At 51.4% G+C, this 22,528-nt stretch overlaps 2 protein-coding genes across 3 annotated transcripts in view; both read left to right on the top strand.

Annotated features, from left to right (window-relative positions):
- The first annotated feature begins 4,852 nt into the window (after positions 1–4,852).
- On the top strand, positions 4,853–5,318 carry LOC120872469 (cytochrome c oxidase subunit 7A2, mitochondrial). Its single transcript, XM_040252857.1, has one exon. It carries the CDS (start codon positions 4,915–4,917, stop codon positions 5,164–5,166), a length of 252 nt encoding a protein of 83 aa, XP_040108791.1. The 5' UTR covers positions 4,853–4,914; the 3' UTR covers positions 5,167–5,318.
- Positions 5,319–9,284: 3,966 nt separating this feature from the next.
- Positions 9,285–22,528, top strand: part of AXL (AXL receptor tyrosine kinase) — a 34,668-nt gene continuing 21,424 nt past the window's right edge. For both annotated transcript variants that reach the window (XM_040252672.1, XM_040252673.1), the window contains exons 1-6: positions 9,285–9,851; positions 10,966–11,188; positions 11,523–11,623; positions 12,329–12,505; positions 18,056–18,136; positions 18,266–18,381. In XM_040252672.1, the coding sequence (XP_040108606.1) occupies positions 9,788–9,851; positions 10,966–11,188; positions 11,523–11,623; positions 12,329–12,505; positions 18,056–18,136; positions 18,266–18,381 (762 nt within the window). In that variant the 5' untranslated portion in view covers positions 9,285–9,787. The remainder of the gene's footprint in view (positions 9,852–10,965; positions 11,189–11,522; positions 11,624–12,328; positions 12,506–18,055; positions 18,137–18,265; positions 18,382–22,528) is intronic.

Raw genomic sequence — 22,528 nt, 5'->3', positions numbered from 1 at the left:
ACCCTTCACTCTGGCCTCTCCTGCCACCCTTTCCCTCCCTTCTCTTCACAAGGGAGCCAGAAGCATCTTTTTATTGGTCAACTATCTAGTAAGGAAGTTTTCAAATATACAGTAGCAGAGAGAATAGGACAGTGGGCCCATGACCCGGCCTCATTCGAGAAGCCATCAGCTTTCTGCTAATTTTATTTCATCAGTCGTTCTCTTATGATGATTTTAAAGCCAATCTCAGAAAATAATTGAATACACATTCCTAATAGGAAAAGACATTCCCCCCGCCAACATTTTTTTTTCCCTTTCTTATTTTCTTTTATAAAGTCAATATGTTGGACCTGACGATTTTTTTTCTTTTAAAATATTCGTTTATTTGTATATTTATGGCTGTGTTGGGTCTTAATCCCGGTACTCCAGATCTTCATTGCAGCATGCGGGCTTCTCTCTAGTTGTGGCTCACAGGCTCAGTAGTTGAGCCTAGTTGCCCCGTTGCAGGCTTAGTTGCCCTGTGGCATGTAGGATCTTATTTCCCTGACCAGGGATCGAACCCGAGTGCCCTGTATTGCAAGTCAAATTCTTAACCACTGGGCCCAACAAGGAAGTCCCCCCTCTCCTGCAACATTTTGTTATGACAATTTTCAAAAATGCAGCAAAGTTGAAGGGATTATTCGGGAACATCCATGGGACATCACCTACATTCTCCCACCTTGGTTGCCCTGCTTCATCAGTACATTTCTATCCACCTGCCCATCCAACTCTTTATTTTTTTTTTTTAAGGCATTTTAAAACAAATTTCAAAGACTTCCCTGGCAGTCCAGTGGTTAGGACTCCACCCTTCCACTGCTGGGGGTGAGGTGGAGGGAACCGGTTCAGTCCCTGGTCAGGATACTAAGCTTCCACATGCCATTCGGCACAGCCAAAACAAACAAAAGATTGCAGATATAGGCCTCTGAAAGCTTCAGCAGTGCAGATTGTTGGCTAAAGATTTTTTTTTTTTTTAATTTTCCATGATGTCATCACTATTTTTTGGCTTAAGTTCTACAGAGGTAGCACAGAACAGTGATATGATAGAAAATAGAAAGACGAGACTGGGGTCACATCTTAACTTTGCCACTTTCTAGTTAATGATGCCTTCACTGAGGGTTGAGCATCTAAAAGACACCCAGTTTAACATGCTCCCAAAGTAGGGGGCACCAGTTTGATCCCCGGCCAGGGAGCTAAGATCTCACATGGCGCATGGCATGGCCAAAGAAATAATTGAAAACAATAAAATATTTACTTAATGTAAGAGAAGGGATGTGAAAAATTCTGGAACTTCACAGGCACCAAAATACATGTTACATTCTTGGATTTATTATTATTGCTACTTTTTATGTCCTGGACAGAAGAGCCTGGTGGGCCACAGTCCACAGAGTCGCAACAGTTGGACACAACTTATCGACTGAATAATCACTTTTTATGTCAGGAGGATACGAAAAGTCATGAATGAGGTTTGAGGTTTGCTCAAATTAAGGCAGTGGGGATGTCCTTGGTGGTCTAGTGACTAAGACTTCGTGCTCCCAATGCAAGGGGCCTGGGTTCGGTCTCTACTCAGGGGACTAAGTTCCCACATGCCATAAGGTGCCACCTAATTAATTAATTAAGGCAACAACTAGCTTTCCTTTGCTAGTTCACATTCAGGAAAATTTGGAACCAGAAATCCCAGCAAACTCATTTATTTATGGAAGGATGGACCTTGTACTGCATTAATATGAAAGTTGACATATTAGAATGATTGCAGTAGCAAGCAAAGAAGAACATAAACTCAGAATGGCTTAACAATAATTATTGGACCCCAAAGTAAAAGTATTTACAATTAGTGTGGTCTTCAGTTTTTTTGGGGGGGAGTGGGTAAAATATATCCATTTATCATTTTCATCACTTGTAAGTGTATTAAATACCTTCACAATGTATAACCATCACACTATCTATACAGAAAACTTTCATTATCCCCAACAAAGACTCCTAACTTATTAAAACAACTCTGCCATTAAAATCTATTCTTTTCTTTTTTTTTGCCATGTGTCTCTCGGGCTCTTAGTTCCCCAGCTGAACCCATGCCCTCAGCACTGAAAGCTTGGAGTCCTAACAACTCGACCGCCAGGGAATTCCCTAAAAGCCACTTTTTAGAAGTCACAACTCTGGGGTTTCCCTGGTGGCTCAGTGGTAAAGAATCCACCTGCCAAAGTAAGAAGCACCGGTTGGATCCCTGATCCAGGAGGATCCCACATGCCACAAAGGAGCTGAGCCGTGCTCCACAGCTCCTGGAGCCTGAGTGCCCCAGAGCCTGTGCTCCACAACTGGAGAGGCCGCTGCCATCGGAAGCCCACAGCCTGCAACTCGAGAGTACAGCCTCTGCTCACTGAAACTAGAGAAAAGGCTGCACAGCAACAAAGACCCAGCACAGCCGAAAACAAACAAAATGATTTTTAAAAAGTCACAACCACGATCCATATTTTCACACCTATCACAGTTAGCTCTTTTGCAGCGTTAGTGTTCATCTTTCCCCGAAGTTTCCAGAAATGTACTTGTGGTCGTATTTACTCAAATTGGCACTCAAAGGCTCACCACGCAGTGCCTTCATTGGGATGCTGTACTCAGTCATGTCTGACTCTGCAACCCCATGGACAGTAGTCCACCAGGCTCCTCTGTCCATGGGATTTCCCAAGCAAGAACACTGGAGTGGGTTACCATTTCCTTCTCCAGGGGATCTTCCCAACCCAGGGATCGAACCCACGTCTCCTGCATTGGCAGGTGGAATCTTTACCACTGCTCCACCAGGGAAGTCTTCTAAGCTGTAATCATTCCCCAATCTTTTGAATCCTACTAATTTTTTAAAAATTCTTATTGAAATATAGTTGATTTACAATGTTGTATTAATTTCAGATGTACAACGCAGTGATTCAATTATACATCTACATAATTATATAATTCTTTTTTATATTCCCTTCTATTATAGGTTATTATAATGTATTGAGTATAGTTCCCTGTCCTATATGGTAGATGCTTGTTATCTATTTTATATATAGCCAGGTATATATTTTAATCCCAGATTGTTAATTTATCCCTCCCCCTTTTCTCCTCTAGTAATGCCACTAATTTCTTGAAGAAACTGGGTCACATCCCTCATTTGGCTGATGGCTTCTTGGGGGTGCTACTCAAGAAGATGTCTTTCCATTGCCAGGAATTCCCTGTAAACTGGGAGTTAGATCAGATGCCGGCTTATTCTGGCAAGAGCTCCTCGCTAGGGAGTGCTGGGTCCCTTGCCAGCATCAATAATAAACTGTCCCATGTAGTGTCCAGGTCCTGATGCCCCTGTTAGAAAGTTTCCCATCAACCTTTCACTTACTGGTCTCAGTAGAGCCATATTTATGTATTTACAGCTGTCCTGGGTCTTCACTCCTGCAAGAACTACTTTCCAGTTGCTGTGCATGGGCCTTTCATCGAAGTGGCTTCTCTTCTTGTGGTTGCTGGGCTCTAGAACACGGGCTCGATAGTTGAGGTGCCCACAGGCTGAGTAGCTCTGCAGCATGTGGGATCTTCCCAGACTAGGGATCACACCTGTGTCCCCTGCACTGTTAGGCGGATTCTTTACCACTGAGCCCCCCAGGAAGCCCGAGATCTTTGAAAACCAAATCAAATCAGGTCACTCCCCTAATCAAACACTTGTGCGCTGTTGGTGGGAATGTAAATTAGTGCAGCCACTATGGAGAACAGCTTGGAGGCTCCTCAAAAACTTAAAAATAAAATTGTTATACAGGATCCAGCCATCCCACTTCTTGGTATATATCTAAAGGAAACAAAATCAGCGTCTCAAGAGGTAACTGCACCCCTGTGTCCATGGTAGCATTATTCACCATAGCCAAGGCACAGAAACAAATCTGTGTCAGCAGATGAGTGGATAAAGAAACATAGGAACATCCCTTGTGGTCCAGTTGTTAAGACTCTGCGCTTCCACTGCAGGGAGCAAGGGTTCAATCCCTAGTCAAGGAAGCCAAAAAAAAAAAAAGAGAGAAAGAGGGAAAGGAAAAGCGACATAGATAAGTAGCAGATTATTGTTCAGCCGTAAGAAAGACGGAAATTCTGCCATTTCTGACAAACATGCATGGACCTGTAGACATTATCTGAGTGAAATTAAGTCAGACAAACTGTAGTATGATCGCTTATATGGGGAATCTAAAAAAACTGAAAAAATCACGAAACAGGGATATAATGTACTAGGTGCCTGGGAATCATGGTTAATAATACTGTATTATACATATGAAGGTTGCTAAGAGAATAGATTATTTTAAAATTATTTATTTATTTAAACTGGGGCATGTGGGATCTTTAGATACAGCATGTGGGATCTAGTTCCCTCACCAGGGATTGAAACCCCCTCCCCTGCCCGCCCCCTCCCCCCATAATTGGCAGCATGGAGTCCTAGTCACTGAACCACCAGGGAAGTCCCAAAAAGAGATTTCTTTTTTTTATCTGCCATGCAACTCAGCATGTGGGATCTTAGTTCGATGACCAGGAATTGAACCTAGTCCCCCTGCGGTGCAAGCAGAGTCTTAACCACTGGACCACCAGGAAAGACCCCTGAAGGTAGATCCTAAACATTCTGTTAACAACAAAAAAAACTGTCACTGTGTAGTGATGGAGGTTAAACTAGACTTACAATGGTGATCATTTCACACTATATACAAATACTGAATGTCTGTGTACATCAGAAACTAATGTAATGTTGTATATCAATTATCTCTCGATTAATAATTAATGGGGGCTTCCCTGGTAGCTCCATCAGTAAAGAAACTGCCTGCAGAAGGTAGTTCCGGTTCCAGCGTGGGGTGTTCTGGTTGCTGGTGGTCAGTTGCCGCGGTTGGTGGCAGTAACTGAGCCAAGATGCTGCGGAATCTTCTGGCTCTCCGTCAAATTGCTAAGAGGACCATAAGTACTGCTTCACGCAGGCAGTTTGAAAATAAGGTTCCAGAGAAACAAAAGCTGTTTCAGGAGGATAATGGAATTCCAGTGCATCTGAAGGGTGGGATAGCTGATGCCCTCCTGTATAGAGCCACCATGATTCTTACAGTTGGTGGAACGGCATATGCCATGTATGAACTGGCTGTGGCTTCGTTTCCCAAGAAGCAGGATTGACTTCAGTTTATCCTCCCAGCAGTCAGTTGGTTCAATTCCATTCAGCTCTCTGTGGACCAGTAATCTGATACATAACTGAGTTCTTTGGGGATCAATATTTATTGACTTGTATTAGCTGCCACCAATAAAGCAGTCTTTACCATGAAAAAAAAAAAAAAAAAGAAACTGCCTGCAGTGCAGAAGACCCAGGTTTGATCCCTGGGTCAGGAAGATCCCCTGGTGAAGGAAATAGCAACCCACTCCAGGATTCTTGCCTGGAAAATCCTAGAAACAGAGGAGCCTGGTGGGCTACAGTCCATGGGGTCACAAGAACTGGAACAATTTAGAGACTAAACCACCACCTATAATTAATTAATTAAATGAAAAAGTAAAAGAATGGTGGTTGCCAGGGACTGGGTAAGAAATGGGGAGATTTTGGTCAAAGGGTACAGAGTTCCATTTACAAAATAAATAAACTCTACGATCTAATGTACAACCTGGGGAACATAGCTAATACTGTATTGCATATTTATTGATTGATTGGCTGTGCTGGGTTTTTGTTGCTGCACATGGGCTTTCTCTAGTTGCATATATCGGGAGCTACTCTCTAGAAGCTCTGACTTCTCATTGTTGTGGCTTTTGTTGCAGAGCATGGACTCTAGGGCACATAGGCTCAGTAGTTGTGGTGCAAAGACTACTAGCCCCGAGGCATGTGGAATCTTCCAGGACCAGGGATTGAACCAGTGTCCCTTGCATTGCAAGGCAGATTCCTAACTACTGCTCCACCAAGGAAGCCCCTGTATTGTATACTTGAAATTTACGAAGAAAGTAGATCGTAAATATCCTCACCATCCACACCAAAAAAAATGGTAACTATGTGAGGCAATGGATGGGTTAACTAAATATATTGTGGTAACCACTCCACAATATATACATGTAGTGAACCATGTCGTACCCCTTAAATATTTTACACACTTTTGTCCATTGTGTGTGTTAGTCACTTAGTCGTGTCCGACTCTTTGCGACCCCACGAACTGTAACCTGCCAGGCTTCTCTGTCCATGGAATTCTCCAGGCAAGAATACTGGAGTGGATTGCCATTCCCTTCTCCAGAGTATCTTCCCGACGCAGGGATTGAACCCTGGTCTCCTGCATCGCAGGCAGATTCTTTACCACTTGAGCTACAGGGAAGTCCTTTATACATTTGTCCATTATACATTGATAAAGCTGGGTAGGGAAAATAGCCCCCTAGTGCATTCTATCATATTTAGAACAAAAGCCCAAAGTCTTCCTTGCCAGGCTGACACCCTCTATGACCTCACCTCCTCCATAACCCCCATCCATTCCTGCCACACGGGTCTCCTCCTTGGAGTTCTCCACAAGCCGGCCTCCAGGCCTGTGCACTGGCTGTTCTCTCTGCCTAGAATGCCCTTCCTTACGTGACTCACTCACTTGCTAATTTATTTCAGACCTTGATCGCAACCTCAGAGAGGCTTTCCCTGACCACCCTCCCTAAAACAGCACTCTCCACCCCCTTGATATCCCTCCCCTTGATGTATTTGTCTTCACTGCCCATGATGCATCCTGATAAATGTTTCTCTGGTAGGCTCAGTAGTTGTAGCACTCAGGCTTAGTTGCCCCACGGCACGTGGGAACCTTAGTTTCTCTACCAGGGATCAAACCCATTGATCCCCCGCATTGAAAGGCAGATTCTTAACCACGAGGGAAGTCCCGAGCAAACAGTTCTTGAGAGAACAAATACAGATTCGACTTGGCTGTGCACACAGCAGGCCCATTAGGTGTGTATGGTCCCCCAACATATTCAAACAAATATCTGCACCCCCCCCACAATGCCACAGTAATTAATTGACCCCTTTATGAAAGGTTTTTTACAGGGTGGTGGGGACAGAGTGATAACTAAGACATACCCAATGCCTGCTCCCTTAGAGCCCACAGGCCAGCGGGAGAAGGAAGACACAAGACACACAGTTGCTGCAATAAATAGATCATGAAAACTCAAGCAGCGTCACCAAGGAAAAGGACAAGGACTTCCCTGTGGTCCAGTGGCTAAGACTCTGCTCTCCCAATGCAGGGGGCCCAGCTTCGATCCCTGCTCAGGGAACTAGATCCCACATGCCACAGCTGAGAGTTCTCATGCCACAACTAAAGATACCACATAAAGACCTGGTGCAGCCAAATAAACAAGCAAATAAATATATTTTTTAAAAAAAAAACAAAGAAAAATATTAAATAAGTAAATATATAGAGAGAGAGAAAAAAAAAAAAAGAAAGAAAAGGACAAAGTGTTGGGAGTGAATAACACGGGGACCTAGAGTTGACTGGGAAGTACCAGGCAGTGATGCCATGGAAAGGAGGCAACTGAGATGGGGCTGAGGGGTGTGTAGGAGTTGGGGACAAAGGGCTATAGGAGGAGGCCCGGAGACCTGTGAGCAAGAGAAAGGAGCCAAGTGGTGGACATCAGAGGGCACGAGGCAAGCAGTTTGGGGGTTTTTCATGGAAGAGTTGGGACAAAGGAGGAAATGGGTTTGATTTGGGATTGAGAGACAGTCTTTTTCTCTCTCTGTTTTTTTTCAATATCTATTTATTTGGCTGCTCCGAGTCTTAGTTGTGGCATGCAGGATCTAGTTCCCTGGGCAGGGATGGAATCTGGGCTCTCTGCAGTGGGAGCTCAGAGTCTTAGCCACTGAACTGCCAGGGAAATCCCAAAAGACATTCTTCTTGCTCCTGACTGATTAGAGGGAGGGTGAGTGGAGGCCAGGAGACCAGGGAGGAGGCCAGAGCAGGAGTCCAGGTCAGAGAAGACGGGTCTGGACCAGGGTGAGGTCATGGAGAAGAGAGCAGGGCCAGGCAGGAGAGAGGTTTGTTAGCTGAGTCTAATCCTCCATGGCAGCTGGAAACTTACTGAGGGTAGGAGGTATTTGAGAAGACCCTGAGGGTCAGGCTCAGGAGGCAGGATAGATGCTGAGGTCTCCATTGAAATGGAAGACAGCTCAAGGAGGGTGCCAAGCCTCAGCCCTGGGTGCCAAGTTGAGGAGCCCAGGGCTCATCCCGAGGGCAGTGAGGAGCCAGGGTTAAGCAGGGAGGGAACGGGGTCAGATTTGAGCTTCAGAAACATCCCTCTGGTTACAAGTGGGAAATGGGTTGGAGGAGGTAAGGAGGCCCAGGAGGAGGCCAAGGCAAGGTCCTGGTGGGAAAGGACTGAGGAAAGGGGGCGGGTGGCCGAGACCTTGAGAGGCTGAAGGGCATTTGGGAAGGGCTGTGGGGATACCAGTACAGAAGCAGAACGGCCAAGAGCAGAGAATTGGGAGTTCAGCCTGTCCTGCACAAACACGCAGGCTCAAAGAGACCACATACACACACACACCCCCATGTGCAAAACACATGGGGGAGGGAAATGGACAAGCAGGAGAAACCAGCACACCTGTGCCGGATCTGCGGGATCAGGATTCGAAAACCGCCAGAGGGAGACGGCAATGCAAGCGCCCAGAGACAGCCCCAGGAGAGGCCAAAAACCCGAGGACACCTAGTCAGCTGTCGTTACCACGTGCAACGGAACTGCCTGTGCCCTGTCCCCGGAGCCTGCCAAGCAGGTTCTGCTCTTACTCCCAGCTTACAGATGGAAAAACTGAGGCTTAGGGAGGCCAGTCCCTTGTAAGGTCATGGGGTTAGTGGCAGAGGCGGGATTCCCATCCAGGTCTTCAGGCTACCCCCATCCACTGGCATCCTGTTTCTGTGCCCACGTTGGTCTTTATTTGGTACTAGGGGCGATGTTCCCCTCCCTGCCCCCCCCCCTCAGTGCACCCCGGGGACGCCCACACAGCCGTGTCCTCCCCTTTCTGGTTTCTGAGACTTTTTTTCCAGGAATGGAGGAGCTCCTGACCCAGCTTGTCTGAGTGTGGGCCGGCGGCGTGTCCCTGCGTGTCTCCTCCTGTCCCAGCCTCTCGTGTGTGTCTGTGTGTGTGGATGACATCTGAGTGTGTGTGTGTGTGTGTGTGTGTCCTGGTCTGAGGAGCTGTGAGTGCAAAGGGAGAGCGCCTGGCTGGGCTGGGCTGGGGGTGGAGGCAGGGGAGGGGGGCGTCACAGAGGGGAGTGGAGTTCTGGAGGAATGTTTACCAGACGAGCACGGAGAGAGAGCCCAGAGGGACAGCGCCCAGAGCCGAGGTGCAGAGCCGCTCAGCTTCCCTGCCCCGCTGGCCCGGCCCGGAGCGGGGACGCAGCCGCCAGGGGCCCCTGCCCGCTCCTCAGCCTCCCTCCAGGGCCCCTTTAAGACCGAACGGGTCCTCTTCTCTCCTTGTTAACCTCTCGAAGTCTAAGTGGCCTCTTGGGCTCCAAGCTGGTGGGCGGAGGCAGAAGCGACGGGGAGCCAGGGGCGGAGAAAGTGTTGCCCGAAGTCTGGGAGGGAGAGAAGGAGGCAGAGGAGCTGGGAAGGCGGCCCGCTGAACCGAGCCCGCGAGGGACACCCCCCAACCACCGCGCTGTGCCAGGCGGGCAGTGCCAAATCAGGGCGGGGGGAGCCGGGAGCTGGGGGGAGGGTCGGGGACAGCCCGGCCCTGCCCCCTCCCTCGCGGGGTGCCCAGCAACTTCTGAGGAAAGTTTGGTACTGACTGCCTGGTGCCCCGAGGATGGGCAAGGTCCTGTTGGCTTGGTGCTGGGCGTTGTGCTGCTGGGGGCGCGTGGCTCCCAAGGGTGAGTGATGATGGGGGGCCTATGGGGAGGGACCTCTCGTAGAGGGGCTGGGGGGGGGAGAGGAGGGGGAGGGATGGCAGGTGTTTGAAGGGGATGGCGCTGAGTCCTGAGCCAGCTTGGGGAGTTTCGTTGGGACAACAGAGAGGGGGACAAGGGGGACACAGAGACAAACCAAGAGAGGCCGGGAAAGAAAAAAAAGGGGACCCTTGAGAGAGGAACAGAGGACAAGAAACAGAAACTGGGAGCCCCAGAGATGGGGAAGAGATGGACACAGAACAATGGGACAGACAGACAGGAGACGCGGAGGGGTAGGGGCCGGGCTCGAACTGGGGGCCTCACAGAGAGGGGCTGAGCGGAGTGCTGCCTGGAAAGGAACCTTCCAGAAGGGACCCGAAGTCAGGCAGCAGGGTGAGGAGGCTCCGGAGCCCTAGGGGAAGACCCTCATCTCTGCCACCCCCACTTCTCACCCCAGGGCTGCCTCTCTGAGTGCCCCACCTCCGGGCCGGGGGCTCTGCCTTCGGCGCCATCTCTGTGGGTCTCCATGTCTCTGTCTTTCCCTCTCCCTGTTCTCTAAGTGTCTCTTATCAACGTCTCTGTCTGCGTCTTTCTCTCTCCCTCTGTGTGTCTCTCCCCCAACTTTTTCCCCTCTAGGTGGGTCTCTCCGTCTCTCATCCTCGGTCCCTCTTGAGTCTCTGCTCCTCTCTGTCTGCCTGACTTTCTCTGGTTCCACTGTCTCTCCTTCCCCATTTCTCTCTCTCTCTCTCCAAGCTCTCTCCCATCCCGTTTTCTTCCCCATCATCCACCAGCCCAGTCTGTGAAGTCTCTAGAGACCCTAAGCAGGGGCAGGCCAGCCGGGCAGTCAGGGCGTGGGAGGCTGCCAGATGCTGGGCCTACTTCCCAACGGGATGAAGGCTGGACCCCAGTCCCCTGGGAAGGCTCCCATCCTCCCCACGAAGCCTCCACCCTCTGCCCCCCCAGCTGAGGTCACTCAACAACTATGTGGGCCTAAGGGCCTGGCGGGGTCCTGGCAGCCGTAGGCAGGCCGGCAAGGGTGGAACCAAGGAGTCCAGGGAAGCAGGGGTTCCCGAGCTAACGTTCTTCCATCTCCCTGCAGGCCCACAGACTGAAGTGCCCCCCTTCGTGGGGAGTCCGGGGAACATCACCGGTGCCCGAGGACTCATGGGCACCCTTCGGTGTGAGCTCCAGGTTCAGGGGGAGCCCCCCGAGGTGACCTGGCTTCGGGATGGACAGGCCCTAGAGCTGGCAGACAGCACCCAGACCCAGGTGCCCCTGGGCGAAGACGGGCAGGATGACTGGAAGGTGGTCAGCCAACTCAGGTGCCCAGCCTCCCCCTCCAACCAGCCATGACCCGTGTCCCTCCTGTCCCCACACCTCCACCACGTGAGGCCAAGTGGGCACTCACTCGCAGGAGCCCCACCTGGGCTGGATGGCAGTGTGGTCACTCTCGAGCTGTGTGGCTCTGACCATGTGACGTAACTCACCCCAGCTTTCGCTTTCCTCTTCTGTAAAATGAGTTAATAATAGCACCCACTTCCTAGCTCTTACAAGTTTCTGGGCCAGACCCCCTTCCCCACTTTCAGTTCTGAGGACCCCCCTCGCCAGGTCCAGCTCTGACCCTGAATCTCTCTGTCCCTCTTCTCGCCCTGTCAGAATCTCGTCTCTGCAGCTCTCAGATACGGGATGGTACCAGTGCGCCGTGGTCCTGGGAGGAAAGACCTTTGTGTCCAAGCCTGGCTACGTGGGGCTGGAGGGTGAGCCCTGGGCTCCAAGGTCCTGGGAGGGCAAGAGTCCTGAGGGAGGGGTCAGAGGGTGCTGGTGGATTCAGGGTGTCTTAGGCCTAGGAACATCAGACATCTTGGGAGGGTCAGGCAAGGGGTCTATAAATTATTGGGGACAAGCCTGGGGGGGCAGATTATGTGTTTTTTGGGAAAAAGCTATCTTGGGGGTTGTCAGATACGAGATCCAAGGCAACTTACCACTCTCCCCCACCCCGGGAGACTTAACCCTATCCCCCATTGCTGGGGATTGGGGGGATGGCTCACTTTCCTCATAGATAAAGTGGAATGAGGTGGCTCAGTGGTCAAAGAGTCTGCCTGCAATGCAGGAGATGTGGGTTCGCTCCCTGGGTCAGGAAGATCTCCTGAAGGAAGGAAATGGCATCCCATTCCAGTATTCTTGCCTGGGAAATCTGGTGGACAGAGGAGCCTGGCAGGCTACAGTCCCTGGGATCACAAAAGAGTCAGATATGACTTAGCGACATTCTGGAAAAGAAACATGAAAGGGGGTCAGACATTGATGAGAGGAGTCGGATATATGGGACCTTGTGTCCTGGGAATAGAGGTATCCTGAGGGCTCAGACATAGGCGTCAAAGACCCAGCAGCCTACAACATCCTTGCGGCGAGTCAGACCCCTAAGGGGATCAGAGGGACTCCAGCCTTTACCACTGCTCCCCCAGGCCTGCCTTACTTCCTGGAGGAGCCTGAGGACAGGACTGTGGTTGCCAACACTCCCTTCAACCTGAGCTGCTGGGCGCAGGGACCCCCAGAGCCCGTGGACCTCCTGTGGCTCCAGGATGTTGTCTCCCTGGCTTCAGCCATGGACCACACCCCCCAGCACATACTGCGAGTTCCAGGTGAGTCCAGGGATGTGATCAGCTCAGGACAGAGGGCCAGGGGGGATGGAAGTGGGGGGCCCTTCATGCCTCCATCTGAGGCTCTCCTCATCCTTCTGTCCTTGTCTGTCTCTCTCTGTCTTTGAGTCTCTCTCTAGTTTTTCCTTTTTGTCTCTGAGTATCTCTGTCTCTGCATTTCTGTCCCCATCGATCTCATTTCTCTCTGCGTGCTTTCTTTCCGTCTCTCTGTTCTCCATCTCTCTCTGTGTCTGTCTCCCTGTCTCTCTGTCGTCTCTCTGCTCTTTCTCCCTCCATTCGCGCCAGCCTCTCTGAATAGCGTCCTTTGTCCTGGGTTTCCTCTGAGCTGTTCCACGGCCAAGTGTGTGTGGGCCCGATGCCCCTTTGTCAGCCCCTGACCCCAAGCAGGGCACCGGAATCAACTGTGTCCTCCTCTTCTCCTCCTCCTTGCAGATGTAAGCCAAGAAGGAGAGAGACAGGACAGGGCTGAGTGACAGATGACACCCTCCCCGTCTCAGGGTGACCATCTCTTTCCACTCCTCACACATGGGGCAGAATCTAGCTTGGGGGGTCACGCAATGGTCAGGCAGAGTTAGGGGACCCTGGGCACAGGGAGTTCCCCTCACTGAGGAAAGAGAGACAAAGGAACACAGATGGGGGAGGCTGAGTCAGTTAGAGGGAGGTGGCTGGACCTTGGAAGGCATTGGCTTCCAGCAGCCCCAACCTGCTACCTTCATCTGCTGGCACTGGGAGGGTGCTCCGGATGGAGGGTCTCTTAGGGTGGAAGGAGGGGCTCACATTCCAGCATTCCGGGGGCCCTGAGTGTGCGAGGAAGCAGCGGTGAGCATGCTGGCCTCCAGAGGAGTGACTCAGGCCCAGGGCTCACTCCAGGCCTGAGTCAGCCTGGCAGGACCCCGGACAGGGGGAGGGGGCTGTGGATCCCCGAGCCCATCCCAGGAAGAGGGAGAAAGGGGAGGGTGAAGGTGTGAGAGGATCTGTGTGCTTATCAGCATGGGAGCTGCCAGGCGGGGTCTCTGTGTGTGTCCCAGTGTGGAGGGCGTGGTGGGAGGCTCTGGGTGTGTCTCTGGCCCTCTGGATCTGTGTCTCAGTGCTTCTGTCAGCATCAACCTCTCTGGATGAGGGTGTGCCTTAGTGAGAGCCAGCTGCAGAGAATGTCTCAGGGGTGTGTGTGAGTGTGTGTGTGTGTGCGCACTACTAGGTATGTTTTGTCGGTTTAGCTATCTGTCCCACTGTACGGGTCTCTCTCTCTCTCTCTCTTTTTTTTTTTTGCCTGTGCTGGGTCTTCATTGCTTTGGCTTTCTCTAGTTGCGGCGAGCAGGGGCCACTCTTCGTTGCGGTGCACAGGCTTCTCGTTGCGGTGGCTTCTCTTGTTGAGGAGCATGGGACTCTGCAGCTCGAGGGCTCAGTAGTTGTGGTCCACAGGCTTAGTTACCCTGTGGCATGTGGGACCTTCCCAGACCAGGGATGGAACCCATGTCCCCTTTATTGGCAGGGGGATCCCCATCCACTGCCCCCACCAGGGAAGCCCGTGTTTGGGTCTTTATGGCATATTTCTGTAAGTTTCTCAGGGGCAGTCAGTGTAAGTGTGTGTCTGTGTGTGTGACTAAGAATCTCAGTGTTGGCCTCTTTGTGTGTCCATAGCTGTGACTCACTGTGTGAGGGTGGATTAGTGTGTGTGTGTGTGTGTGAGGAGAGATGGCAGAGTGATGGACCATAGCCACAGTGTGTCTGAAGGCTGTTTTGCACACCTCACTGTATAGAGGTGACCATGTCAGCTTACAGGTATGTTCCTCTAGGTGTGAGTGTGTCTTGGTGGGGATTTTGTTTCTTTGTGGAATCAGGATGGGTCATTGGACAACTTGGTGTGCTTCCTCCTTTCCACTGTGGCTGTCTGTGTATGGATATCTCTGTGATATCTCTACGTATGTCGCAGGGTGAGAATGTTGGTGTACAGCTTTGTCCCATGGATCCCTATAGAAGTGTATGTGTCTGTGTGTGATTCACAGCAGGTAATAACAATACCCTTCAGCTTCTATTTGTTCTGGTGTGTCAGTCCCAGCCCTGACTACCTCCTGGTGCATGAACCTGAGGTCCTCACCAGCCCGTGTGTATATGTGTCTGCGTCACCTCCATGCATTGGGCAGCGTCTCCACACGTGCGTGTCTGCAGCAGCCCTGTGTGTTTCTGTGTCACTCTGCATCTTGATGAATGCGTCCGAAGCGAGCTGAATGGGTCCAGCTGTGTTTGGAAGGCTTGGCTGTGTTCGCGTGCGAGCGCATCCACATCAACCTGGTCTGCGCCCTGTTGTGTGTCTTTGTCCACTTCAACCTCAGTGTGCATTTGTCGGTCGCAATCTGCAGGGAGGCTGGTGTGTTTGTCAGCTTCAACCTAGGTGTATATTGCGTTACTGAGTGTTTGTAGGGCTTCCCTGGTGGCTCAGAAGGTAAATAATCTGCCTGCGATGCAGGAGACCTGGGTTCTATCCCTGGGTTGGGAAGATCTCCTGGAGAAGGGCATGGCAACCCACTCCAGTATTCTTGGCTGGAGAATCCCCATGGACAAACGAGCCTGGCAGACTACAGTCCATGGGGTCGCAAAGAGTTGGATACGACTGAGTGACTAAGCTCAGCACAACGAAGGAGACCCAGGTTCAGTCCCTGAGTGGGTAAGATCCTCTGGAGATGAGAATGGCAACCCACTCCTGTATTCTTGCCTGGAGAATTCCAGGGACAGAAGAGCCTGGAGAGCTACATACAGTTCACGGGGTCGCAGAGCTGGAGAGGACTGAGAGACTAAACACACACAGGTGTCTGCAGCCCGTGTGGGCTTGTTTGATTGCGAGCTTATGCGTATGTGGGCATGTGTGTGTCTGTGTATGTATCAATGTCAGCCCCCTGTGTCTACATATAAGTCAACGAGTATGTTTTTGAGTCACTGCTTGTTTGTGACAGTACCCTCCAGGGCAGCTGACCAGTGCTGCTGTTTTCCGTTTTAGGACCAGCAACTGCCCCTGTGTGTTAAGTGTGATTCACTGTGCGTGTATGCAGGAATTCGCGGTGGTGCCGTGTTAGGAATTCCGTCCGTTTGTGTGTGTCTGTCCCTGGATCTGACTCAGGGCGTGCCCCCTCTCTCTCTGCTTCCATCCCTCCTGTTCCCTCGGAAAAAGCGGACTGAGCTCCGGGGTGGGGGAGGGCCGGTACATCTGGAAAGCACATCTGGCCCGAGAGCGCGCCGGGAGGGAGGGGGTCCCAGGCCCCTTCGCCCCAGCTCCCTCCCTCCCTCAAGGTGCGGGCCGCTGGGGCCTGGCTAGGGGGATCTCGGCCGGCCGGAAGTGCGGGGGGGCCCGCTGGGGTGACTCACGCGGGGGCAGGAATGCTGCGGTCAGAACGGGACCCGGCTCCAGACCCCCTCCCGCCCGCGGGCTCCTTTACGGGCGGCGGGCCGCGCGGGCTCTCGCGCCGTGACCCTGGCGGGGGCCCCCACGTGCCAGGTGCCTGGAGGGGACCCAAGCTTCCCGCCGCGGCCGCCCCCCAACCTCCCTGGGCAGCCCGCCCGGGGCCGTCCTGTCCCTCGGCTGGGCCCGCGGGGGCTGCGGGCACCTGACCTTGGCTGGGAACCGCGGCCAGGGCAGCGGAGCCCTGGAGCTTCCCTGCCCACCCCCTTCCGGCCTCGCCGCCTTTGCCTGTGTCCACTCCCTCTGCCGCCTGAGAAAAGGAAACTTTGTGTCTGCGGGTAGCTGCTGATGGTGGTGGGAACAAGCACGGCGCAGAGCGAAGGCGGGAGACGCCGCGAGGCCAGCAGACACTCAGACACGAACACAGATGGCAGACCTGCAGTCACGCACAGACTTAGGACTTGGTCCTCCTTACATCCTGTCACCCAGACGCTGTGTGTGTGTGTGAATCTGTGGACGTTGTATAGCTCTGTGTGTTGTGTGTCTCTGTGTGTGTCTGCATCTCTTGTGTTTGCCTGTGTACTTGTATGTGCCTTTGTGAGTGTGAATCTGGACTTTGTATAGCTCTGTGTGTTGTGTGTCTTTGTGTTTGTCTGTCTGTGTCTCTTGTGTTTGCTTGTTTACTTCTATATGCCTTTGTGTGTGTGTGTGAATCTGGACGTTGTATAGCTCTGTGTTGTGTCTCTCTGTGTTTGTGTGTCTGTGTCTCTTGTGTTTGCCTGTGTACTTGTATGTGCCTTTGTGTGTGTGCGTATGTGTGTATGTGTGTGTCTGCCTGTGTTCCCACCACCACCACACTGGGGAAGGGAAAGCAATCCCGCTGACACTCAAAAACAGTTACTCAAGACTCCTCCACGAACTCACCCATGGATTTACATAAGCTCACATTGCTACATAGACACCCTGAAATGCTCATAAGTACACAAATGTATCCACACCAATCCAGCCACTCATTCAACAAGCATTTATGGAGCACCTACTGTGTACCAGGCCATATTGGGCCCTGGGGAGGGGGACGGGGTGGGAATACAGCAGGGCTGAAACCCCGAACCCAAGTCAACACTCAGCGAACAGGAGACACAGGACCATATGGAGGATACTGTGATGAGAACCAAAGAGAGAAAGTAAAGCAGGGAGGAGGCTGGCTGTGGAGGTGAAAGTCACTCAGTCATATTTGACTCTTTGCAACCCCATGGACTATACAGTCCATGGGATTCTCCAGACCAGAATATTGGAGTGAGTAGCCTTTTCCTTCTCCAGGGGATCTTCCCAACGCAGGGATCGAATCTAGGTTTCCCGCATAGCAGGCAGATTACTTACCAGCTGAGCCACCAGGGAATGTCAGTTTTCGACAAGGTGCTTGGGGAGGGACAGAGTGGCTGGAAGGTGGGGTCTGAGTAGAGTGTGAAGGAGGGCGGATGTCTGTGGGGATGCTTTTCCAAGCGGAGGGAATGGAAGTGCAAAATTCCCGAGGTGGAAATATGTTTGGTACCTTCTAGAAACACCAGGAGGCCGGTGGGGCTAGAGCAACTGAGTTTGGGGGAGAAAAGTTGGTCGCAGCTGAGCATGTAAATGAACAAACACTAGTATGTTTACACAACTCCGTGAAGGCCTGCTTCTTAAGTGTGTGTCTAATAGGTGTGTACACCTCTACGGGTGTCTGCGTGGCTCAGTGTGATTGTGTCTGTGCTTGTATGTATATGTCTGTGTGTTTGCCTGTGTCTAGGTATGAGTATGTGTATTTCTATACGTAAGTGTGTACATTTGTGTGTATAACTGTATGCTGGTGCGTATGTTTGTGGTGTCTGTGTGTGAGTGTGTGTCTGTGTGTGCGTACTTGTACATGTGTCTGTCTGGGTGGGGGTTGGGTCTGTGTGGGGGTGGTGGTAGCTGGCCTGTCTTTGGGGGTGGAGGTCTGCATTCCCCATACATCACCTCCCTTTTGGACACTCCCTTCAAGCAGGCACCACTGGGGGCTGGACTGATCCTGGGGATGGAGTGTGGTGAGGCACGCTCAGCCTGGCCCCAACCCCCTCCTTCCCCTCTCTGACCGGGAACCCCCTCACATGACTCCCCAGGCCTGAACAAGACTGCTTCTTTCTCCTGTGAAGCCCACAACGCCAAGGGGATCACCACATCCCGCTCGGCCACCATCACAGGTGACAGGAGGGAGCCGGGGAGCTAGGTGTCAGAGGGTATGGGCTTGGGGTCAGAGGTCAGAGCTGGGGTAGAGGGCCGGGCGAGGAGCTTCGGGCACAGGATCAGTCCTTCCCCTCATCTGTCCACAGTGCTCCCCCAGCGGCCCCACGACCTCCGCTTGGTTTCCACTCAGCCGACGGAACTGGAGGTGGCTTGGACCCCTGGCCTGAGCGGCATCTACCCCCTCACCCACTGCATTCTGCAGGTAGGTGAGACCGCAGCCTTTCCTCACCTCCATCTCAGCCCTCCTTCCACCCAGAGCCGCAAGCCCTCATCCTCTCCCTAGGAAACCAGCCTTTCCCAGCCATTTGTTTGAGAGGCAGTAGAACCTTGGGATAAGCCAGATGTCCTGGGTTTAAATCCTAGCTCCAACAAGCTGCTGGCTGCATGAGCTTGGGTGGATGACTCAATGTCCCTGGGTCTCAGTTCTCTCATCTGTAAAATGGGCATAACGATAGTCCCAACCTGGTAGACTGGCTGTAGGAATTCAGTGAGTGACTGCATTTAACAAACTTAAAATAGTATCTGGAACTTGGAAAGCATGCAATAAACTGTTGGCTGCTTTTAGAAATTCCCTAGCCATCCAGTGGTTAAGACTCCATGCTTTTGCTGCCAGGGGCATGGGTTCGATCCCTGGTTGGGGAACTAAGATCCTGCAAGTCGAGCAGCATGGCAAAAGACAAACAAACAAAAAGCTATTGGCCGTTTTCATTTTTTTAGTGTTGGTGATATTGATTCTAGCCAGAATAGAAACCCTGAAACAACAGGGACCAGAGCCATCATTCACCACTGGGTGCTCACAGCCCTTGGGCTTCTCCTATCCTATCTCTGACCACTCTGGCTTGTCACTGTCTGGGGGTGGGTCTATCTCTCCACCGGACTGTGAGCTCTGGGATGGGCAGGGCTGAGCTGGCTCAACCACCTCTGGGTCCTCATTATTTTATTTCTTTATGTTTAAAAATTATAATTATTTTTATTTTTTGGCTGCTGCACAGCATGTGGGAGCTTAGTTCCCTGACCCGGGATGGAACCTTAGTTCCCCTTCCTGCAGTGGAAGCGTGGAGTCTTAACCAGTGGACCACCACGGAAATCTCTGGGTTCCCATTACTGCCCAGTGCAGGGCCAGACACTGAGTAGGAAATGTTTAGTGGAAGAATACCTGATAATTGAGGTGAGCTGGACCCAGCCTTCTGCACTGAAGTTGCTCCTGCTCTAGAATAAGAAAAACAACCAACAAACCAAATACGAGATCCGGTTCTGGCCTGAAGTTGTCTGAGATTTGAGAGTTTAAGTGGGGATGAGACAATGCCCATGATGGGAAATGACAATATTGAATAGTGACCAGCTTTTTTTTTTTTTTTTTTTTTTTTAGTCATGCCACATGGCTTTTAGGATCTCATTTCCCTGACCAGGGACTGAACCTGGGCCACGGCAATGAAAGCCCAGGATCCTAACTATTACGTCACCAGGAAACTCCCAATGACCAGTTTTTATTGCATGTCCATTATGTGCTTAGGTTTCCCTGGTGGCTCCATGGTAAAGAATCGGCCTGCCAATGCAGGAGACACAGGTTCAATCCCTGGGCCAGGAAGATCCCCTGGAGAAGGAAATGGCAACCCACTCTGGTATTCTTGCCTGGGAAATCCCATGGACAGAGGAGCCTGGCAGGCTACAGTCCATGGGGTCACAAAGAGTCAGACGCAACTAAAGAACAAAAACAATAACACAGCCACTATATGCTGGGCCTTGTGTTACAGCTTAACGCATTCTTGTTTGAGTGTTTTGTGAAGTAGAGTCTATGGATACACTCATTTTCCAGATGAAGAAACTAAGGCTCAGGGACTTCTTGGTGGTCCAGTGGTTAAAACTCGCTCTTCCACCACATGGGGGATGGATTTGATCTCACTTTCACTTTTCACTTTCATGCATTGGAGAAGGAAATGGCAACCCACTCCAGTGTTCTTGCCGGAGAATCCCAGGGACGGGGGAGCCTGGTGGGCTGCCGTCTATGGCGTCGCACAGAGTCGGACACGACTGAAGCGACTTAGCAGCAGCAGCCGCAGGGAACTAAGATCCCACATGCCATATGGTGTGGCCAAAAATTTCAAAAAGAAACCAAGTTTCAGAGTAATTAAGCAACGTGCCCAAGGACAAAGCCAGGGAGTGGCAGAGGTGGGATCCAAACCCTTGTCTTGCCAAACCCAAAGGGCACTTCTGAAAAGCCATTCAGAGCCAGTGCTTGATTAAACAGGAGCTACCTTTCTTATAAGACCCTGGCCCTGGGGACAACCTCACATTCACTTGATATTTTAACCCCAGACAGTAATGACTGTTCATCTTCCCATTTTCAAGATAAGAAATTGAGACCCAGAGAGGGGAAGTGACCTGCCTTCCCCAGTGGCTAAAAAGGCTAAAACTGATTCAGTCCCAGAAGCTGGGCTGATTTGGGAAGACCTCAAATGCCAGGTCAGACGCCAGCTGTACCCCCAACCCACATTCATCCAGTGTCCCCCAAGAAAAGCAGAAGTGTGCCCTCTTCCCTCTCCAGGTCTCACTTCCTGCTGTGCATGAGCTCAGGGTTCAAGTTGGAGGGTCACAGCCGTGCGAGGGAAAAGAGAAGTGGGGGTGGGCAGGGGGAGGCTGACAGTCTGTGCCCATGTCCCCTTTGTCCCGGCCGAGGTTCCCCTTCTGGTCAGTCAGTGTGGGTCAGAGAGCAGGCAAGGAGACCACCTCCCCCACTCGTGCTGTCTCTTCCCCAGGCCTTGCTGTGGTTTCCCCACTCAGGGACTGTATGGGCAAGCTGCTGGATCTCTCTGGGCCTCTGTTTCCGCATCTGTAAAATGGGAATAAAAAAAGGAATTGACCCCCATGGGTGCTCATTCCGGACTACTGTGCTTGGCAGGGTGTTTGGGACACAGCTGACACTCAAAATAAGTTAGCTGTTGACAGGCTAGGCAAGCCAGTTCATGGGCATTATGTCAGTAAACCTCTCACCTTGACAGGTAGGAACTCTCGGAGGCCCATTTTCCAGAGGCAGGAACTGAGGCCGGGGAGGTAGAAACACTCACTCTAAATCACGTAGCAGGAACTTCCCTGGTGGTTCAGTGGTTAAGACTTTACTCTTGCACTGCAGGGGGCAAGGGTTTGATCCCTAGTCGGGGAACTAAGATCCCGTAAGCCACCACGTGGCATGACCAAAAAAAAAAAAAATCAGACAGCAAATAATATCCAAGCCAAGATTTGGACCCGATGGAGTCTGGTTGTGAGCAGTAACTCTTTCCCAGCACAGTGTGTGTCATGGTTATAGTGCCTGGATGCTCCCCAGGGTGAAGGCAGCACCCCTGGGGCTGTGACGAGTTTGTGGTTCTGTGGGGAAGGGCTGTACGGACGTCCTCCCCAGCTGTGGTCCCTCCCATCCTGATCTCGCCAGTCCTGGGGACCAAGTGGGTGGAGAAGCCTTTGCCGCTGTGCAGGATGTGCTGGGTTTGACACTGGTGGCCAGACAATCTCACACACACAAAATAACAATGACAAACACTCAATCTGCACAGACACTCTTTTTTTGTTTCTTTTTGCTTTTTTAAATATTTATTTTCGGCTGTGCTGGGTCCTTGTTGCCGTGCACGGGCTTACTCGGGGGCTCCACTCGAGTTGCAGTGTGCGGGCTTCTCATCGTGGTGGCTTCTCTTGCTGTGGAGCATGGGCTCTAGGGCACGCGAGTTTCAGTAGTCACAACTTGGGGGCTGCACAGTGCAGGCGCAACAGTTGTAGTGCACATCCCCGTGGCATGTGGGATATTCCCAGACCCAGGATTGAACCAATGTCCCCGTCATCACAAGGTGGATTCTTAACCACTGGACCACCAGAGAAGCCTTGCACAGACACTTTTCTACATGCTTACAGGGTATCACTTCAGTTAATCCTGTGAAGAAGGGAAGCACTGTTGTCATCCCATTTTTCAGATGAAGAAACTGAGGCACAGGACTAGGGAGTAGGAGAGGCTGGATTTGAATCCCAGATCCAGTATCTGTGCTCTTCAGTACTAAGATGCATTGCATCTCTGGACAGAAGAGTATTATTACCATTACTGATGTTCTTAAAAGGACATTCTTATTGTCAGTAGGGCAAAGGTTTTGAAGATAGGATGGGTTCAGGTCCCAGCTTCATCAGGGACAAGCTAGTGTCCTCAGATCAGTGATTCCATCTCTCCAAGCCTCAGTGCCTTCATCTGTATAATGGGCATAAACATAGCACATACTTACAATGCACAGCTAAAGTGAGGGTCAAATGAGTTTAGGTTTGTAAAAGATTTTGCTTTAAAAAAAAATATTTCTCTGGCTGCATTGGGTCTT

The sequence above is a fragment of the Oryx dammah genome, unplaced genomic scaffold (assembly GCF_014754425.2).
Source record: "Oryx dammah isolate SB20612 unplaced genomic scaffold, SCBI_Odam_1.1 HiC_scaffold_13, whole genome shotgun sequence".
Taxonomy (NCBI): Eukaryota; Metazoa; Chordata; class Mammalia; order Artiodactyla; family Bovidae; genus Oryx; species Oryx dammah.
This window is presented reverse-complemented; position numbering and strand designations above follow the sequence as displayed.